This window comes from Aotus nancymaae, unplaced genomic scaffold (assembly GCF_030222135.1).
Source record: "Aotus nancymaae isolate 86718 unplaced genomic scaffold, 86718_ANA_hifiasm-v0.15.2.pri h1tg000108l, whole genome shotgun sequence".
NCBI lineage: Eukaryota > Metazoa > Chordata > Mammalia > Primates > Aotidae > Aotus > Aotus nancymaae.
In genome coordinates this window covers 24,317,501-24,335,418 of record NW_026988523.1, presented here as the reverse complement: position 1 = coordinate 24,335,418, position 17,918 = coordinate 24,317,501, and the positions used below count along the sequence as shown (strand labels likewise).

General features: G+C 35.7%; 1 protein-coding gene across 1 annotated transcript in view; it reads right to left on the bottom strand.

Moving 5' to 3' along the window:
* The window catches only part of CDC73 (cell division cycle 73), a 137,710-nt gene that overhangs the window by 23,151 nt on the left and 96,641 nt on the right, over nt 1–17,918 (bottom strand). Inside the window, exon 14 of the mRNA XM_012444606.3 lies at nt 1,415–1,576. Within this exon, the coding sequence (XP_012300029.1) occupies nt 1,415–1,576 (162 nt within the window). The remainder of the gene's footprint in view (nt 1–1,414; nt 1,577–17,918) is intronic.

Below are 17,918 nucleotides of genomic sequence, written 5' to 3'. Positions count from 1 at the left end.
TAAAAAAATTTCTCCTTTCATGGGACACATGCCTCAAACTGTCAAAATCATCTTTGGCAATGCAGAATCCACTATTAAATAATCCTTCAATTTTATGATGTACCTTGAAATAGCTGAAAGCCCAAGATGCTTGCCAAAGCAAAGGGAATTTGCTGGACAGAGGTCACCTATATTCTACTGGGTCTCATAGGATCAGCAGGGAAGCAGGATAATAAAAATGTTACTCCCCACGAATTCTTGAAAGGACAATTAAAGGAAAATAAAGAAGTAGGGAAAATGCTGGAGGCTTCAATGGCTGGAAACCCTAACTAATACACACAAGCAGTATTTTACAGCATAGTGATGACATTTCTATACACTGTATTATTTCTGCAAATAACTGCAAACATAAAACACAAATGATGTAACTTTCTTACTTGGTCTTAAGCTTGGTATCTAAAATTCTCATCTTATTCACTTTCTGTATCACTCAAAGTATCTATTAGGTGCCAGGGGAGAATTACAACTTAAAAACTCTTTATTCTTTAGAAAAATTTTAATATTAATATTCTCAGTGCCTTGACTTCCTAATACCTGAACTCACAGTACTTCAAAGGTAAATTCATCTAATGTGTCATGCATGTATTGCATTTTCTGTATCACAGATATATACTCAACTTCTACTCCAGTTTACAGAAATAAGGTAATTTGTGTATCTAAATTTAGAGGCACTTTATATTATAAACAGCTTACTATTTTGTTAAAGAACATTTTAACGCAATAAAAGGGTTAAACCATGATAAAAGAGCTGTTCCTATTATTTTTATTAAATTATTCCCTTACAATAAAAGTATATCTTCACTTACCATTTCTTACCAGAAAATGAGAATTCTCCAAACCAAAAATCTAGAACACAGACTACCTTACAACGTTAGTCTACAAGCTGATGCAGAATGAACATGTGGAAAGAATTTTTTATACTGGGTTTTCCAGAAGTTAGAATGTTTCTTCTTATAAGTAAAAACAAGTTTTCCTATCCAAAATATAAAGTTACTGAGGAATTATTAGAATGTTAACATTATTAATGACCAAATTAACATACATTAACATAGTTTTCAAGGACAGTTTCTATTTAGAACCCATGATAAAATCTGATACTTGCTCACACAAGGAAAAAACCAATGATATACAGAAAACAAATGAGTATTTAAAAAATATAGACTGCCAGGTGCAGTGGCTTGCGCCTGTAGTCCCAGCTTCTTGGGAGGCTGAGGCAGGAGGAATGATGGAGCCCAGAGTTCAAGCTCTGCCTGGGCAACATAGCAAGACCCCATCTCTTAAAAAACATCATCATCATCATCATCATCAATGGCAATAACAACACTCATTCTCTTGGGTGCAATGCCTGTAAAAAGAAATCTACAGACTATCTTACCAGTCTTGAGGCATAAGTTTAAGGGGCTGGTCTACTACTCTATAAGGTACTGTGACACTAATTGCAGTGCCCCCTGGTTGGATCTGGTCTTTTCTTCTTTGTATTAGAGTTTCATTTTCTCGTTGACAACCTTGTTTCTTCTTTTCATCTGATGGGACAAATCTTTGAAAAAACAGAGATGAGAAAAAGTCAAATGTATTCCATGTGATGAAAATGGAAAAATAAACGCTATTTCGAAATAATTTTTTAAACATTAATAGTTTTAAACTAAAGATGTTTGTTTTTAAATAAACCTGCTCTGCGAGTACAGATCATGCAGAGTATAGGTCTTTGTACACCAAATAGATCTCAGGCTCACTCAGACTCTAGGTTGGTGTGTGTGTGTACGTGTATCAACACACAATTTATATTCATTCAACTAGCACTTAGCATTCTCCACACTAATCCTTAATTTCTCAAATTCTATTAGAGGGAAACTTCATGATAAGAGAAACTTTATGAGAAATCAAAAGGTCACTTGAAGTGAAAAAGCTGCTGTGGCTAGCAGGCTTCTTTATGTGACTTAGCCTATCCAGGAGCTTCACAAAATACTTAAAAAAAATTTTATGCTTCAGCAAAATTATAAAAACACCATCAAACTTCAGAGAGCTTTGAAAATTGTAAAGTATGAAAATTAAATCAGTGTATGCTGATTATTTTAGGAAATACTGCGATTATTATCAACTAGTGGCATTTATCAACTTACTTATGTGGATCAATTCTCAAGACAGATATTCTTAAAAATAACAATCTGGATAGCTGTTGCCACCTCTAAAATTTGCTAATGTTCACAAAGTATTTTACAAGTCTTATTTTCTAAATATACACATAATCCTAACAGTCCAATAACATATTTTATTAGCTATGATCTAGTCTCTCCAATAAAATGGACAGAATCCAATCAATGTATGAGAGTGCCACTCTGCTTCTAAAGCTTAAGAGAGATAAAAGGATGAAAGGACCAAAAACCACAGGAGAACTTGCATGAATTAGAGTTCTCTGAAAAACTTCAATTTCACATATTGGATTCATCAGAAAGTGGTATTAATTTTATTGTCTAGAAAATTTTTAGTTCATGGTGATACTCAACTTTGTTTCTGAGCTGATTGTTCTAACATACATTTTACATTTGATTAAAAAGTTAAGATTTCTATATCGTTTAAAAATTTCCCCCAGATAATAATTTGCTTCCTATAGCATTTGGTTTATTTATTAACCAAGCTCACTTAGAAAATGCCAAAGACAGTACTAACACTTTGGTTAATGAAACACATTATTTAAAAATTTTAATAGGTATACTTTATTTGAAACTGTGTACTGGTAAAAAGCTACAACAAGCAAGCAGCCAAAAAAATTAATAAATAAAAAATTTTTAAAAAGCCACAACAAAAAATGTTTTAAGTGAATAGTACGTGCAATATATCATGCTATAACTTTCACAATATACATAGTTGTACAAAACACAGTCCCTGCCCTCTTGAACTTATGTTCCACACACACAGAACAAAGGGATTCTACTGCCAAGAGAAATGCTTTGCTTTATCTCAATCTGTAACTACATGGGATTTAAAATGTTTAAATTGTTAAATATAAGACTGCATCTCCCTCTTTTCTGGCTTCTGAAATTTTAACATGGTATTAAAGTATAAATTTACTTGTATAAAATTACTTATAAACTTTAAAAATATGACTAGAATATAAAATACCTAAAAATGAGTGATTAAAATACCAAACTAACAAAAAGTCTATGATACACCTATTTCAACTTCTGAAGCCTAAGAAATAAGTTATACAGCATCTGCATGTCTACACATCACTTGATGTTTTATAAAAGTTCAGAATCATTAACATGGTTTTTATAATTAACCACCATCCTAGAATTTTCAGATGCTCTAGCATGTTAATTTCTGATTATATTTAGGTATTTTCTTATAATTGTAGTCACTTCTACTTCTATCTAGGTATTTTCTTAGAATTGTAGCAGTTAAAAAAGAAAAAAAAAAAAGAAGCTTTATTTCAAAATGCTTGTCAGCAAGGATCTCTCATTTGTAACACAAATATAGATCTTATGACCTCTTCCCCTAAAGTTAAGTCTACTAAAAAGACTGGTATTCCACAGAGTCAATAAAAGTTTTACCTGTTCACCCTACTGCAGTTAATCAAATCTAAGACACCAATGATTGTGAGATACACCATTATACTGTACCATTATATTGTACCACTATGAAAGAAAAAAAATACTGCCAATTAAACTATGTATTCTACATAAATCAGTCATCATCCCTCCAGAAAACTGGTTATTTCTTCTGGCTTCGGCTGTACTGCTGGATGTGTGTGATAGGCAATTGTTTCATAGGTATCTCAGGCAAAATAGGTTCATCTACTATTGCCATCTTCCCTTTTTAGGTTCCATAAAGCACCTGGTTGTTGCTTTATAAAATATATATATGGAATTAGAGCCAGGTGTGGTGGCTCATGCCTGTAATCCCAGCACTTTGGGAAACCAAGGTGGGTGGATCATTTGAGGTCAGGAGTTTGAGACCAGTCTGGCCAACAGGGTGAAACCCTATCTACTAAATATACAAAAATTAGCTGTGTGTGGTGGTGCATGCCTGTAATCCCAGCTACTCTGAAGGCTGAGGCACGAGAATCACTTGAACCTGTGAGGCAGATTTTGCAGTGAGCTGGGATCAAGCCACTGCCCTCCAGTCTGGGTGACAGAGTGAGACTCTGCCTCAGAAAAACAAAAAGGAATACGGAAATCATTCTTCTAATGCGGAAGAATTCAAGTATCAAATTTGCACTCCACTGCTTCATTTCAGTGTATTCTTGAATATACAACATTTTAATTGGCATAAAATTTACATACAGTGAAATGTGCAAATAGACAAGTTTTGATAAATGTACACTGAGTATAAGCACCATTCCAATCAAGATAAAGAACATCTGCATCAACCAGAAAGTTTCCATCTATACCTTTCAGTCAAATGCCATTCTCCTTCCCAACAGGCAACCACTGTTCTGCTTTCCATTAGTTTTGCCTGTTTGGGGAATTCATATACACACTCTCATAATACCAGATGTATTATTTTGTACCTGGCTTCCTTCATTCAATGTAATGTTTCTGATCATCATACCTGCAGTGGGGTGTTATCAGTAGTTCATTCTCTTTTACTGCTAAGTAGATTTCGATTATAAGAAAATATTCTCCTGCTGTGGACATTTGGATGTGTCTTAGTACGTACAGGACACAATAATAGAAACGGCATAGACTGACTGAGATGGCTTGTAAACAACAGAAATTTTTTTATCACTGTTCTGAAGGTTAGGAAGTCAAGATAAAGATATTGGCACGTCTACTGTCTAAAGAGGTCCCACTTCCTGGTTTGTAGACAGTATTTCTGCTGTGTCCTGATATGAAAGAAGGAGCAAGGAAGCTGTCTGGGATCACTTTCCTAAGGGCGCTTACCCTATTTGTGAGGACAGAACCCTCGTGACCTAATTACTTCCCAAATACCCTGGCATTAGTGACTAAGTCTCAACATACAAATTTTGTGGGACACAAATGTTCAGTCTATAGCAGGGTAGTTTTGAAGTCTGGGTTATTACACTTATATAAATATTCCTATGTAAGTGTTTTTGTGAACACATGCTTTCATTTCTCTTATATAAATACCTTTGAGTGAATTATGGGGTATGTGTAACTTTATAAGAAACTGCCATGAAGTTTTCCAAAGAAGTTAAACCATTTTATACTTCCACTAAAAATGTATGAGAGTTCTAGTCTTTTCAATTTTAGTCTTTCTAATGGGTATGTGAAATAGTATCTCAACATCATTTTAATTTTTACTTCCTCAATAACTGATGATACTGAGAATTTTTTTCATGTACTTATTGGCCATTTGTATACCTTCTTTTGTGGAGTGTCAACATCTCTTATTTTTAACTGGATTTTTAAAAATATTGACACACAGGATTCTAGATACAAATCTTTTGTTAGAAATGTGCAATAAAAAGATTTCCCCCCAGCATGTGCCTGGCCTTCTCATTTTCTTAGTGGTGTCTTTTGATGAACGGAAGTTTTAAAATTTCTTTCTTTTATGGTTCATCCTTTAAAAAAAAAAAAACACTATTTCAGGGTCACAAAAACATCCTATTATGCTTTATTCTAGAAGCCTTAAAAGTTTTAGCTTTTAAGTTTGTGTGTATAATCTATCTTAAATAAATGTTTGTGTATAGTGTTAGGTAATGGTTGAGAGTCATTCCTCTCCACTCATATATTTATCCAATTGTTCCAGTACTATTTGTTGATAAGGCATTTGTTTCTCAATTGAATTGCACTGATGTCTTTGTCAAAATAGTATAGGCCCATTTACGCAATCTCCATTATTTTCATTCATCTATCTGTCTATCTTTATATCATTAGTGCAATGTGTGGATTACTGCAGCTTGATACTAAGTCTTGAAATCAGGTAGTATATGTCCTCCCTCTTTGTTCCTCCATAGTAACTGTTTCAATGTTAAATTGCACTGCCTCTTTTTTGAAGACATTTTGCATTACATTTAAATTCAACATATATAGTGCCATCTATGCACATATCTTACAGAACTAATGAAACTATGAATTGCCATCACTATTTTGTGCATGTGCCAGTAATAAAACTATGTCAGGACTGCCACCTAGCCACAGCAACTCTAAGATAACATCAATTATATGACATCGCACAATTTCAGAGATATTAAATCATGAGAAATAACTGTCTAAAGTATGTAATACTCTAGACCTAATTAAACTTAACAAAGAATGTGACCAAAGTGCTACATATTACATTATCAATTTAGCTACACTAGGTCAACTGTCAATGTATCCTGTTCTATTACAACTCCACTCTCAGCTTAGACGCATCAGCTAATGGCAGCAATGACCAGATGGAATACAATTTAGGATGCTAAAGAGGGTAAAATTTAAGCCTATCAAGTACTACCCAGACTTAAGCCTTAAATGACAAACAACAGTACTTTATTTCTATGCCTCCTCTTGCACAAGAAGTTTGAACAAATTGGTTCTGGTCTATCAATACATAATAACACAGTTGTCTGTAAGGTAGCATCCAAAAGGTAAAAATGCATCTGAAATTCAAATATGATGAACGTTGTAATTTTAATTTCCTAGGCTATAAAACTTTAAATATGTCTGTTTATATTTAGGCATTTACTTAATTCTAAATTTAAGCCATATGTATTTCACTATGAACTTATCTTCTTCATTCAAAGTACAATTCAATTTTCTACAATTTTACAGTGAGCTTTTTTTATTGTTATTATGGTAATCTACAAAGTCTGTCACATCCCCACTAGACTTCAGGTTTCTATTTTTGTCTTTTCTTCCTTCCTTTTTTTAAACAAGGCCTTGCTATTGTGCCTGGTCTCAAACTTCGAACTCCTGGACTCAAGCAATCATCCCATCTCAGCCTCCCGAAGTGCTGAGATTACAGGCATGAGGTACCATGGCAGACCTAGACTTCAGGTTCCTGAAGACAGAGCCAATGGTTCAGCTATACGGCACGCACATCAGCTAGCATGCTGCCTTACACATAGCACCCAAATCAGAGCACAGCTAAATGAAATGGAAACAAACAAAAAGGAATACAAAAGGTAATAAATCAAAAAGCTGGTTCTTTGAAAAGATAAATAAAATCGACAAACCATTAGCAAGATTAACCAAGGAAAGAAGAGAGAAAATCCAAATGAGCTCAATTAGAAACAAAACCAGAGATATTACAACTGACACCACAGAAATGCAAAAGATCATTCAAGGCTACTATGAACACCTTTACATGCACAAACTAGAAAACCTAGAAGAGACAGATAAATTCCTGGAAAGATACAATCCTCCTAGCTTAAATCAGAAAGAATTAGATACCCTGAACAGACCAATAACAAGCAGCAAGATTGAAATGGTAACTTAAAAATTACCAACCAAAACAGTCCAGGACCAGAAGGATTCACAGCTGAATTCTACCAGTTCAAAAAAGAATTGGTACCAATCCTTCTAACACTATTCCACAAGATAGAGTAAGAGAATCCTCCCTAAATCAGTCTATGAAGCCCATAATACCCTAATACCAAAACCAGGAAAGAACATAACCAAAAAAGAAAACTACAGCCTGATATCCCTGATGAACGTAGATGCAAAAATCCTTAACAAAATACAGCTAACCAAATCCAACAATCTATCAAAAAGATAATCCACCATGATCAAGTGGGTTTCACGCCAGGGATGCAGGGATGGTTTAACATACACAAGTCAATATATGTGATACACCATATAAACAGAATTTAAAACAAAGATCACATGATCATCTCAATAGATGCAGAAAAAGCATTTGACAACATCCAGCATCGCTTTATGATTAAAACTCTCAGCAAAATCGGCATACAAGGGGCATACTGCAATGTAATAAATGCCATCTATGACAAACCCACAGCTAACATAATTCTGAATGGGGAAAAGTTTAAAGCATTCTCTCTGAGAACCAGATCAAGACACGGATGTCTACTCTCATCACTTCTATTCAACATAATACTGTAAGTTCTAGCCAGAGCAATCAGACAGGAGAAAGAAATAAAGGGTATCCAAATCTGTAAAGAGGAAGTCAAACTGTCATTGTTTGCTATTATGTGACTGTACACCTAGAAAACCCTAGACTCCTCCAAAACTTCCTGGAACTGATAAATAATTCTACAAAGTTTCCAGATACCAAATTAATGTACACAAAGCAGTAGCTCTCCTATACACCAACAGCGACCAAGCAGAGAATGAAATCAAGAACTCAACTCCTTTTACAATAGCTACAAAAAAAAAAAAAACTACAAAACTCACACGTGAAAAAACACTTAGGAATATATCTAACCAAGGAGGAGAAAGATCTTTACAAGGGAAGCTATAAAGCACTGCTGAAAGAAATCATAGATGACAAAACAAATGGAAACATATCTCATGCTCACGGATGGGTAGAATCAATATTGTGAAAATGACCATATTGCCAAAAGCAATCTACAAATTCAATGCAATTTCCATCAAAATACTATCATCATTCTTCAAAGAACTAGAAAAACAATCCTAAAATTTATATGCAACCAAAAAAGGGCCCACATAGCCAAAGTAGGACTAAGCAAAAAGAATAAATCTAGAGGCATCAAATTATCTGATTTCAAACTATACTATAAGGCCATAGTCACCAAAACAGCAAGGTACTGGTATAAAAATAGGCACACCGACCAACAGAACAGAAAAGTGAACCCAGAAATAAACCCAAATACTTAAGCCAACTGATCTCTGACAAAGCAAACAAAAACATAAAGTGGTGACAGGACACCCTATTCAATAAATGGTGTTGGGATAATTGGCAAGCCACATGTAGGAGAAAGAAACTGGATCATCTCTCACCTTATATAAAAATCAACTCAAGATGGATCAAGGACTAAGACCTGAAACTATAAAAATTTTAGAAGATAACATTGGAAAAACCCTTCTAGACACTAGCTTAGTCATTTCATGACCAAGAATCCAAAAGCAAATGCAATAAAAGCAAAGATAAATGGCTGGGACTTAAAGAGCTTTTGCACGGCAAAAGGAACAGTCAGCAGAGTAAACACTCAACTCACAGAGTAGGAGAAAATCTTTATAATTTATACTTCTGATACAGGACTAATATCCAGGATCTACAACAAACTCAAATTATCAAGAAAAAAACAAACAATCCCATGAAAAAGTGGGCTAAGGACATGAATAGACAACTCTCAAAAGAAGATAAACTAATGGCTAACAAACATGAAAAGATGTTCAACATCATTAATGATCAGGGAAATGCAAATCAAACCAAAAGGCAGTTTCACCTTACTTTTGCAAGAATGGTCACAGTCAAAAAATCAAAAAATAATAGATGTAGGTGTCGATGAGGTGAAAAGGAAACACTTCTACACTGCTACTGGGAATGTGAACTAGTACAACCACTATGGGAAACAGTGTGGAGATTCCTAAAGAACTAAAAGTAGAACTACCATTTGATCCAGCAGAATAAGTCACTACACAAAAAAGATACTTGTATATGCATGTTTATAGCAGCACAATACACAACTGTCAAAATGTGGAACCAACCCAAATGCTCATCAATCAACAAGTGGATAAATAAACTTATCACACACACACACACCCCATGGAATACTACTCAGCCATAAAAGAGAAGGAATGAATGGCAATTGTAGCAACCTGGATGGAAGCGGAGACTATTATTCTAAGTGAAGTAACTCAGGAATGGAAAACCAAATACTGAATGATCTCACTCATAAGTGGGAGCTAAGCTATGAGGATGCAAAGGTATGAGAATGACACAAGGATTTTGGGGATGCAGGAGGAAAGTGTAGGAGGAAGGTGAAGGTTAAAAGACTACAAATCAGGTTCAGTGTATACTGCTCCAATGATAAGCATATCAAAATCTCACAAATTACCACTAAACAACTTAGTCATGTAACCAAATACCACCTGTTCCCCCAAAACCTATGGAAATAAATTGTTTTTTTTTTTTTTTTTTTTTTTGAGACGGAGTTTCGCTCTCGTTACCCAGGCTGGAGTGCAATGGCGCGATCTCGGCTCACCGCAACCTCCGCCTCCTGGGTTCAGGCAATTCTCCTGCCTCAGCCTCCTGAGTAGCTGGGATTACAGGCACGCGCCACCATGCCCAGCTAATTTTTTGTATCTTTAGTAGAGACGGGGTTTCACCATGTTGACCAGGATGGTCTCGATCTCTTGACCTCGTGATCCACTTGCCTCGGCCTCCCAAAGTGCTGGGATTACAGGCGTGAGCCACCGCGACCGGCATAAATTGTTTTTTAACACAAAAGTTAAAAAGATAAATTTAGGGAACATAATAAATCTTTAAACCAACAAAAGAAAAAAGAAAACACATTCAGCATCCTCAAACATTAGTTTAACTAAAAAATTGGTCTGAAGTAATTCTTTTGATAAAACCATGTTATTCAAATTTTTCTTTCTTTTTTTTTTTGAGACAGGGTCTCACTCTGCCACCAGGCTGGAGTGCGATGGTGCAATCTTGGCTCACTGCAACCTCCACCTCCAGGGTTCAAGCGATCTCCTGCCTCAGTCTCCCAAGTAGCTGGGACTATAGGCGCATGCCACCACACCTGGTTAATTTTTGTATTTTTAGTAGAGACAGGGTTTCACCATGTTGTCCAGGATGGTCTCAATCCCTTGACCTCGTGATCTGCCTGCCTCGGCCTCCCAAAGGGTTGGGATTACAGGCATAAGCCACCATGCCCAGCCTGTTATTTAAGATTTCTAAGTCCTCTGAGACCACCATTTGGAAATTATGACAATTGTATTCATATACATATACGTATATGTATATAAAGATTTAAGGAACAATGGCATGAGTAAATACCAACAAATTATGACCTTTAGAAACTATGGCTTTATTCTGTTTCTGGTAGGATAATATGATAGATCCCCTAAGTAACTGCAACAATAATTCCAAAGAAAATGACTAAACAGTGGATCTCACAAAATGAGTAATCTGGTAGTTATCAAAGACCAAGAAGGGTGGGGGAGTGGAGGAGCGAGAGAGGTTGATTAATGGGTACAGAAATACAGATAGAAGAAATAAGACCCAGTGTTCAATAAATCAGTAGCGTGACTACAGTAAACAATAATTTATAGTTTATTTCAAAATATCTATTAAAGAATAATTTTAATATTCCCAGCATAAAGGTAAGTGTTTAAGGTAATGGATATCTTAATTACCCTGATTTAATTATTACACATTATAAGAACATATCAAATTATTACATGTACCCCAAAATATGTGGATCTGTTATGTATCAATACAAAAAAAAAAGGAAAAAAGAAAAAATGTCTTAAAAGCATATCTGAGCTAGCTAGCAAGGTATAAAAAATATGTGGGCCAAAGACCGAGTAAAAAGAGAGGAACTCAAAGAAGTAAGAATAACACTGCACACTGCTATCCATGGAAGGGATTTGCAAACCAATTAAAGTTAAGCTTGGTTTTTCACTATATTTCAATTTCACTATATTTCAATGGGCTCCTGAAATAGGAAATAAGTCTAAATTCTGCTCAACGTAGAAAATCTAGTAAGAGTTTCTTTCCTTATAAAGCTGAGACTCAGGGATTAAGTTCAACATAATGGTAAACTAGAAAGAAACTCACTGTCCACCCTCTTCCCCCACAACCCCTAACTCTGGCCCTAACCTCTATTTTGACAATTGCAAGGAAAATCAAATGTCTCAAATGGTAAAACTGACCTCATTTGAATTTGCAAGAACAACAACGATATTTAGATAATAAAAACCTCCAATAGGGAATTTAAAGTTATGCTAGATTGATAAAGCTCCCAGGTGCTTAGCAGATACAGATGCACATCTTCTCTGGAGCTCCCTCACATTCACTTGAAGATCAAAAAATTTCTACAGAAGTAATTCCAAAGAAAATGAACACTAAATTAGTAAATTAACAAGATAAAAAACAATAAAATGAACAGTAAAAAACTAAACACACAAGGAAACAAGTTATCATGTAGGAGACAACATTTAAAGGAAGATAACTAAGGACTCCAAATGCTACAATTACCAAAAATCAAGGCTTATAAAACAAGCTTACAAATATGTACAGTAAAAAAGAATTACAAAGACAGGCCATGGTTGGAAAAGTAACAAAACAGAGCCACAAAAACTGAAATACAAAACAACCAAAGTTTAAGATGCAATGAATAGCCTTAAGATCAGATTAAAGTGTGGCCAAAGAAATAGGCAACTATAAATCAAATTTAATGAAATGATGAAAAATGCATGCAACAGAGAAAAAGAAATAGGAAATGGAATCATTTAAGAAATACAGAAGATAGAGTGAGAAAGTCTAAAGTATGTCTCATTTAAGTTCCAGAAAGAGATGAAAAAAAAAGAGGGGAACAGGGAACAGAACATATGCAAAAAAAAAAAAAAAAAAAATGCATATCATATTTCACAGATTATCAAAAGTAAGGGCCAATACTTTCCGAACTGATGAAAAACAACCAATACACAGATATAATTCTGACAAATTCCAAGTGGTATATATAAAAAGAAATCTGTATCTAGCTATAGCAGATAAATTTAAAATGATCCTTAAAATAAACACATGGAACAGATTCCCCTCATAGGACTGATTATCACACTAACAACTTCTCATCATCAAAACAAAGGAAGCCAGAAGATAGTGGAGTAATATTTTTAATGTGATGGGGGAAAAAATAAACTCCCATATTACTTTCCAAAATGGCAATATCATTTTGCATTGTCTGGGGTTGTTGAGAACAAGTAGTATTCTCAGTCCAGTCCAAGCTCCAGTAATTTTTGTGCCTGCTTCCTTCCCAATGACTGTTTCCCAGGCCTCAAGCAGTTTTCTCACATGCATGCGCTGAACAGCATTTGGTGGACGCAAGGAGAACCCTCTACATAGCTTTTGAGCTCTTTCTGTGCACAATCTCTCCTCTTTGGAACTTGGTCCCGTGTGGCTGCCAACATGGCCCAAATCAGGAAGTTGCATCCAATCATTTATTTTAAATAACCTTAGAGTTCCACTAAACAACTTTGAAAATCATGTTTATAGATGTATTGTGTATTTTTTTAAATATTTCCATAATATAATCTTAATTTTGTTAGGATGTTAAAGGGTTTTGTTTTGTTTCATTTACTTATTGAAGGGACAGAAAACTAAAGAATCCTCAATTTTACATAAAACCATATAGAATCTATGCCAACTGGAGCTATGAGTTACAGCCAGTACCATAATTGTGTGGAGGAGGTTTCAATTATGCATTAATTACATAGCAAAGCCTCAAGCTGACTCAAACTGTAGGGGAGATGTCAGTTGCAATGAGGTGTTAAACAATGAAGGGAGTGTTTTAAACTTGGAAGAAACATTAGGCATGGTCTATCCTAAGAATGTGGTCTGCTTAATTGTCTGGCTTCCCCAGTAAACAAGACTAAATTAGAGAAAGACACTAAAATTTACTTTGTGATTTCTTGTACTATTTACTATCTTGTGCTATAAAACAGTGTTTAATATTAGATTTGTAATACATTCAGATGAATACTGCAAAGGTTCTTGAGAGGGGAGAATGAAAGACAATTTCTTTTTTTAAACATTCCACAAACTTACTGTAAATTCTGTATAACCAGCCAAACATTTATTTTTTAAAAGTTGTCAATTACTAAAATTTGTGAGAACTGGGTAATACCAAATTCACAAATCATAAAATGGATTAAAAAATACAGTAAATGCAAAAAACAAAACAAAACAAAAAACACACTACAAGTGTAATGAAGTATCACGGGAACTAAAATCAAGTCCCAGGTGTGGCTATGACTACTATGTATCAAAAAAGGTATTTCAATTTGAAAATAAATGCAATAAATTAATTCACAGGTTGCACAAACATACATGCACAAAAACCAAACTTTAAATTTCAGGTATATAAATCCCCCGCTCTTCAATCCTTTTCTTTTCAAATTGTTCCCTTCTCTTTTTCTTTTCTTATTTACTTAGTACCCATTATTAGGCCAACACTGTTTTAAACAATGTAGCTACAAATAACAATAAAAATAACAAACCCTTGTCTCTGAGGAAATCATAATTTAGTTGGAAAGAACAGAGATAGGCTGCAAGACACAGAAACTATCACCAAAAAAAGCATATATTTCAGATTATAAATCATAAAAAACTATGTATACTGACTAAAAGATGGAAAGCTAATACAAAAACTAAACAATTTTTTGAAGCAGTTAATGTAATCCATTTCTGTGAGTCTGACAGTTTCTGTTATATTATCAAATCTATTTCAAGGACCAAAAGTATATCTTGTTCACAAAACTGTAAATTACTTAAGCTTAGCAGGTGACATATGCAATCAAAAAACTCACATCTGCCAGAATACTAAAACTTTTCTATAAAAGCCATACTATTAATGAAAAAGAGCTCAATGAATATTTTGTCATTCGAAAGTACCAAAAATGAATTCAGGTATGAATATACTTGTATGTTCCAGGATACCTACACTTTGTAAAGAAAACTACTTTAAATTCAATTCTGCCTTTAGTGAAATGTGAAATCCACAAATACAGCAACTTGTTTTGTTTCTCACTTTCAATCAGTTAAAAGCAGTATGGTTTCCCGCACCGCCACCCACCCCCCACTCCCCGCCACCATATGAAGGGGCTTTTCTTTGTTCAAAAGTTATCATTGTTACTTTACTGAGAAAGAAGCCAGAGCATTTATATTCCTCTTTCGGATATTAATTATGTTGCTAAATAAAATTGTTTTCCTAGTGATAAGTAAAATTTTTAACAGGAAATTTTAAACATTAGAGCATTGAGATTACAAAATATAATTATTCTAACACTGACTTAGGCCTTCAATCTTGTAGAAGACTTTGCTTTGTTCTGGATTATAATCACATAACCATCAATGCCAGAATAAAATCCAATTTCTTTCTTTCTTTTGCTGTTCTTTCCTTTTATTTAGTATTCTTTTTCGACTTTTACTTTATGTTGAGGAGGTGCATGTACAGGTTTGTTACACGGGTATATTGCATGTCACTGGGATATGGTGCACAAATTATTTCATGACTCAGGGTAATATGCACAGTACACAACAGATAGTTTTTTAATCCTCTCTCTCTTCCTACCTTTCACCCTCAAGTAAGCCCTGGTATCTTTGGTTTCCCTCTTCATGTACAACATGTACTCAATGTCTACTTCCCACATAGAACATGCGGTATTTGGTTTTCTGTTTCTGTGTTAATTTGTTAGGATAATGGCTTCCAGTTGCATCCATGGTGCTGCAAAGGACATGGTTTTGTTTTTCTTTTATGACTGCATAGTATTCTATGACATACATATACCAGATTTCTTTACCCAATCCACTACTGATGGGAATCTTGGTTGATCCCATGTCTTTGCTACTGTAAAACATGTCACAATGAATATAAGAGTGCATGTGTCTTTTTGGGAGAAAGATTTATATTCCTCTGGGTATATATCCAGTAATTGGATTGCTGGGTCAAATGGTAGTTCTATTTAAAGGTTTTTGAGAAATCTGCAAACTGCTTTACGCAGTGGCTTAACTAATTTACATTCCCACCAGCAGCACTTTGAGCATTCCCTTTTCTCCACAACCTCACCAAGATCTACTATTCTCTGATATTTTAATAATAGCCATTTTGACTGGTGTGAGACGATATCTCATTGTGGTTTTGGTTTGCATTTCTCTAATGATTAGTGATGTTAAATATTTTTTCCTACATTTGTTGGCCATGTGCATATCTTCTTTTGAGAAGTGTCTGTTCATGTCCTTTGCTCAGTTTTTAATGGGATTATTTGTTTTATGCTTAGGGTCCTTATAAATTCTGGGTATTAGACCTGTATCAGATGCATATCTTACAAATATTCTCTCCCATTCTGTATGTTGTCTGTTTACTCTGTTGACAGTGTCTTTTAAACTGCAGAAGCTTTTTGGTTTAGCTCCCATTTGTCTACTTTTGTTTTTGCTGTATTTGCTTTTGAAGACTTCATCATAATATGTTTACCAAGGCCTACTACGTTCAGAATGGGCTAGAGTTTTTACAGTTTCAGGTCCTACATTTAAGTCATTTAATCCACCTCAAGTTGATTTTGTATATGGTAAAAGTAAGGGGTTGGTTTCAATCTTCTGCATTTGGCTAACCAGTTATCTTAGCATCACTGAATAAGGAGCCCTTTCCCCAGTGCTTGTTCCTGTCGACTTTGTCAAAGAGCAGATGGTTCCTAGTGGACAGCTTTATTTCTGGATTCTCTAACCCATTCCATTGGTCTGTGTGCCTTTTTTCTACCAGTACCATGCTGTTTTGGTTACTCAAGTCTTGTTGTATAGTTTGAAACTGTGTAGTGTGATGCCTCCCCAACTTTGGTCATTTTGCTTAGGATGCTTTGTTATTCTGCCTCCTTTTTGTTTCCATATGGATTTTAGAATAGTTTGTTAAAATTCTGAGAAAAATGAAATTTAGTAGTTTGCTAGGAGTAGCAGTGAATCTGTAAGTGGTTCTGGGCAGTACGGCCACTTTAACAAATTGATTCTTCTTATCCATGCACATAAAATGTTTTTCCATTTGTGTCATCTCTGATTTCTTTCAGCAGTGTTTTGTAATGCTTATTGCAGAGTTCTTTCACCTCTCTGGTTAGCCGGGGGAGAGAGACAGGGAGAGAGAAAGAGAGAAAGAGAGAGAGAGAGACAGAGAGAGAGAGAGAGCGCCTGTCGACTGTGAATAGGACTGCATTCTTGATTTGGCTCTCAGCTTGGACATTATTGGCGTATAGAAATGCTACTTATTTTTGTACAGTGATTTTTGTATCCTGAAATTTCACCGAAATTATTTATCAGTGCTAGGAACCTTTGGGTAGAGAGTATGAGGTTTTCTACGAATGGAATCATATTGTCTAGGAAGATAGATAGTTGGACTTCCTCTCTATTTGGATGCCTTCTATTTCTTTCTCTTGCCTGAGTCCCCTGGCTAGTACTTCCAGTACTGATACAGGAATACTGGGAAGGGAAGAGCATGGTCCCTTTAAATGATACGGACTGGGGGAAGGCAAGTGCTGGATAGAGGAGGGCTTGGTCCCTGGCTAGGGCTTCACTCCCACAGATCTACATGAGGACAAGGCACTTCTGTCTTCATGCCCAAATGTTCCTGTTTCCAAGACCACCCTGTCCCACCACGCCCCCATCTTGGGCCTATAAAAACCTGAGACCCTAGTGGGCACACACACAAGTGGCCAGACATCAAGAGGAACACATCAGTAGAAGACACAATCGGCTGGACATTGTGAGGAACACATTGGCAAAAGAAGACACAGCAAGAGCACACATGGTGGTGGAGAACACACTGGCAGAAGAGCATGCCAATGGGCACCGGCAGGCTGACAGGCCATCAGAGTGATGCAGAGTTTGGCTGGAGCAGCCCAACTCCAGGGGAAAATCATCTCCTTTCAGGCTCCCCCATCTGCTGAGAGCTGCTTCTACTCAATAAAACCTTACACTCATTCTCCAAGCCCACGTGTGATCCAATTCTTCTGCTACACCAAGGCAAGAAATCCTGGGATATAGAAATCTCTCTGTCCTTGTGATAAGGTAGACGGTCTCACTAGCTGGTTAACACAAGCCGCCTACAGGGCAAATCAAAATAGCATCCTGTAATACATGCCCACTGGGGCTTCAGCTGTAAACGCTCACCAACAGACACCGCCGTGGGGTTGGAGCCCAACAGTCTGCCCATCTATATGCTCCCCTAGAGGTGTGAGCAGCAGGGCACTGAAGAAGCGAGGTATGCCCCCACTGCACGCCCTGCCATGGGGGCAAGG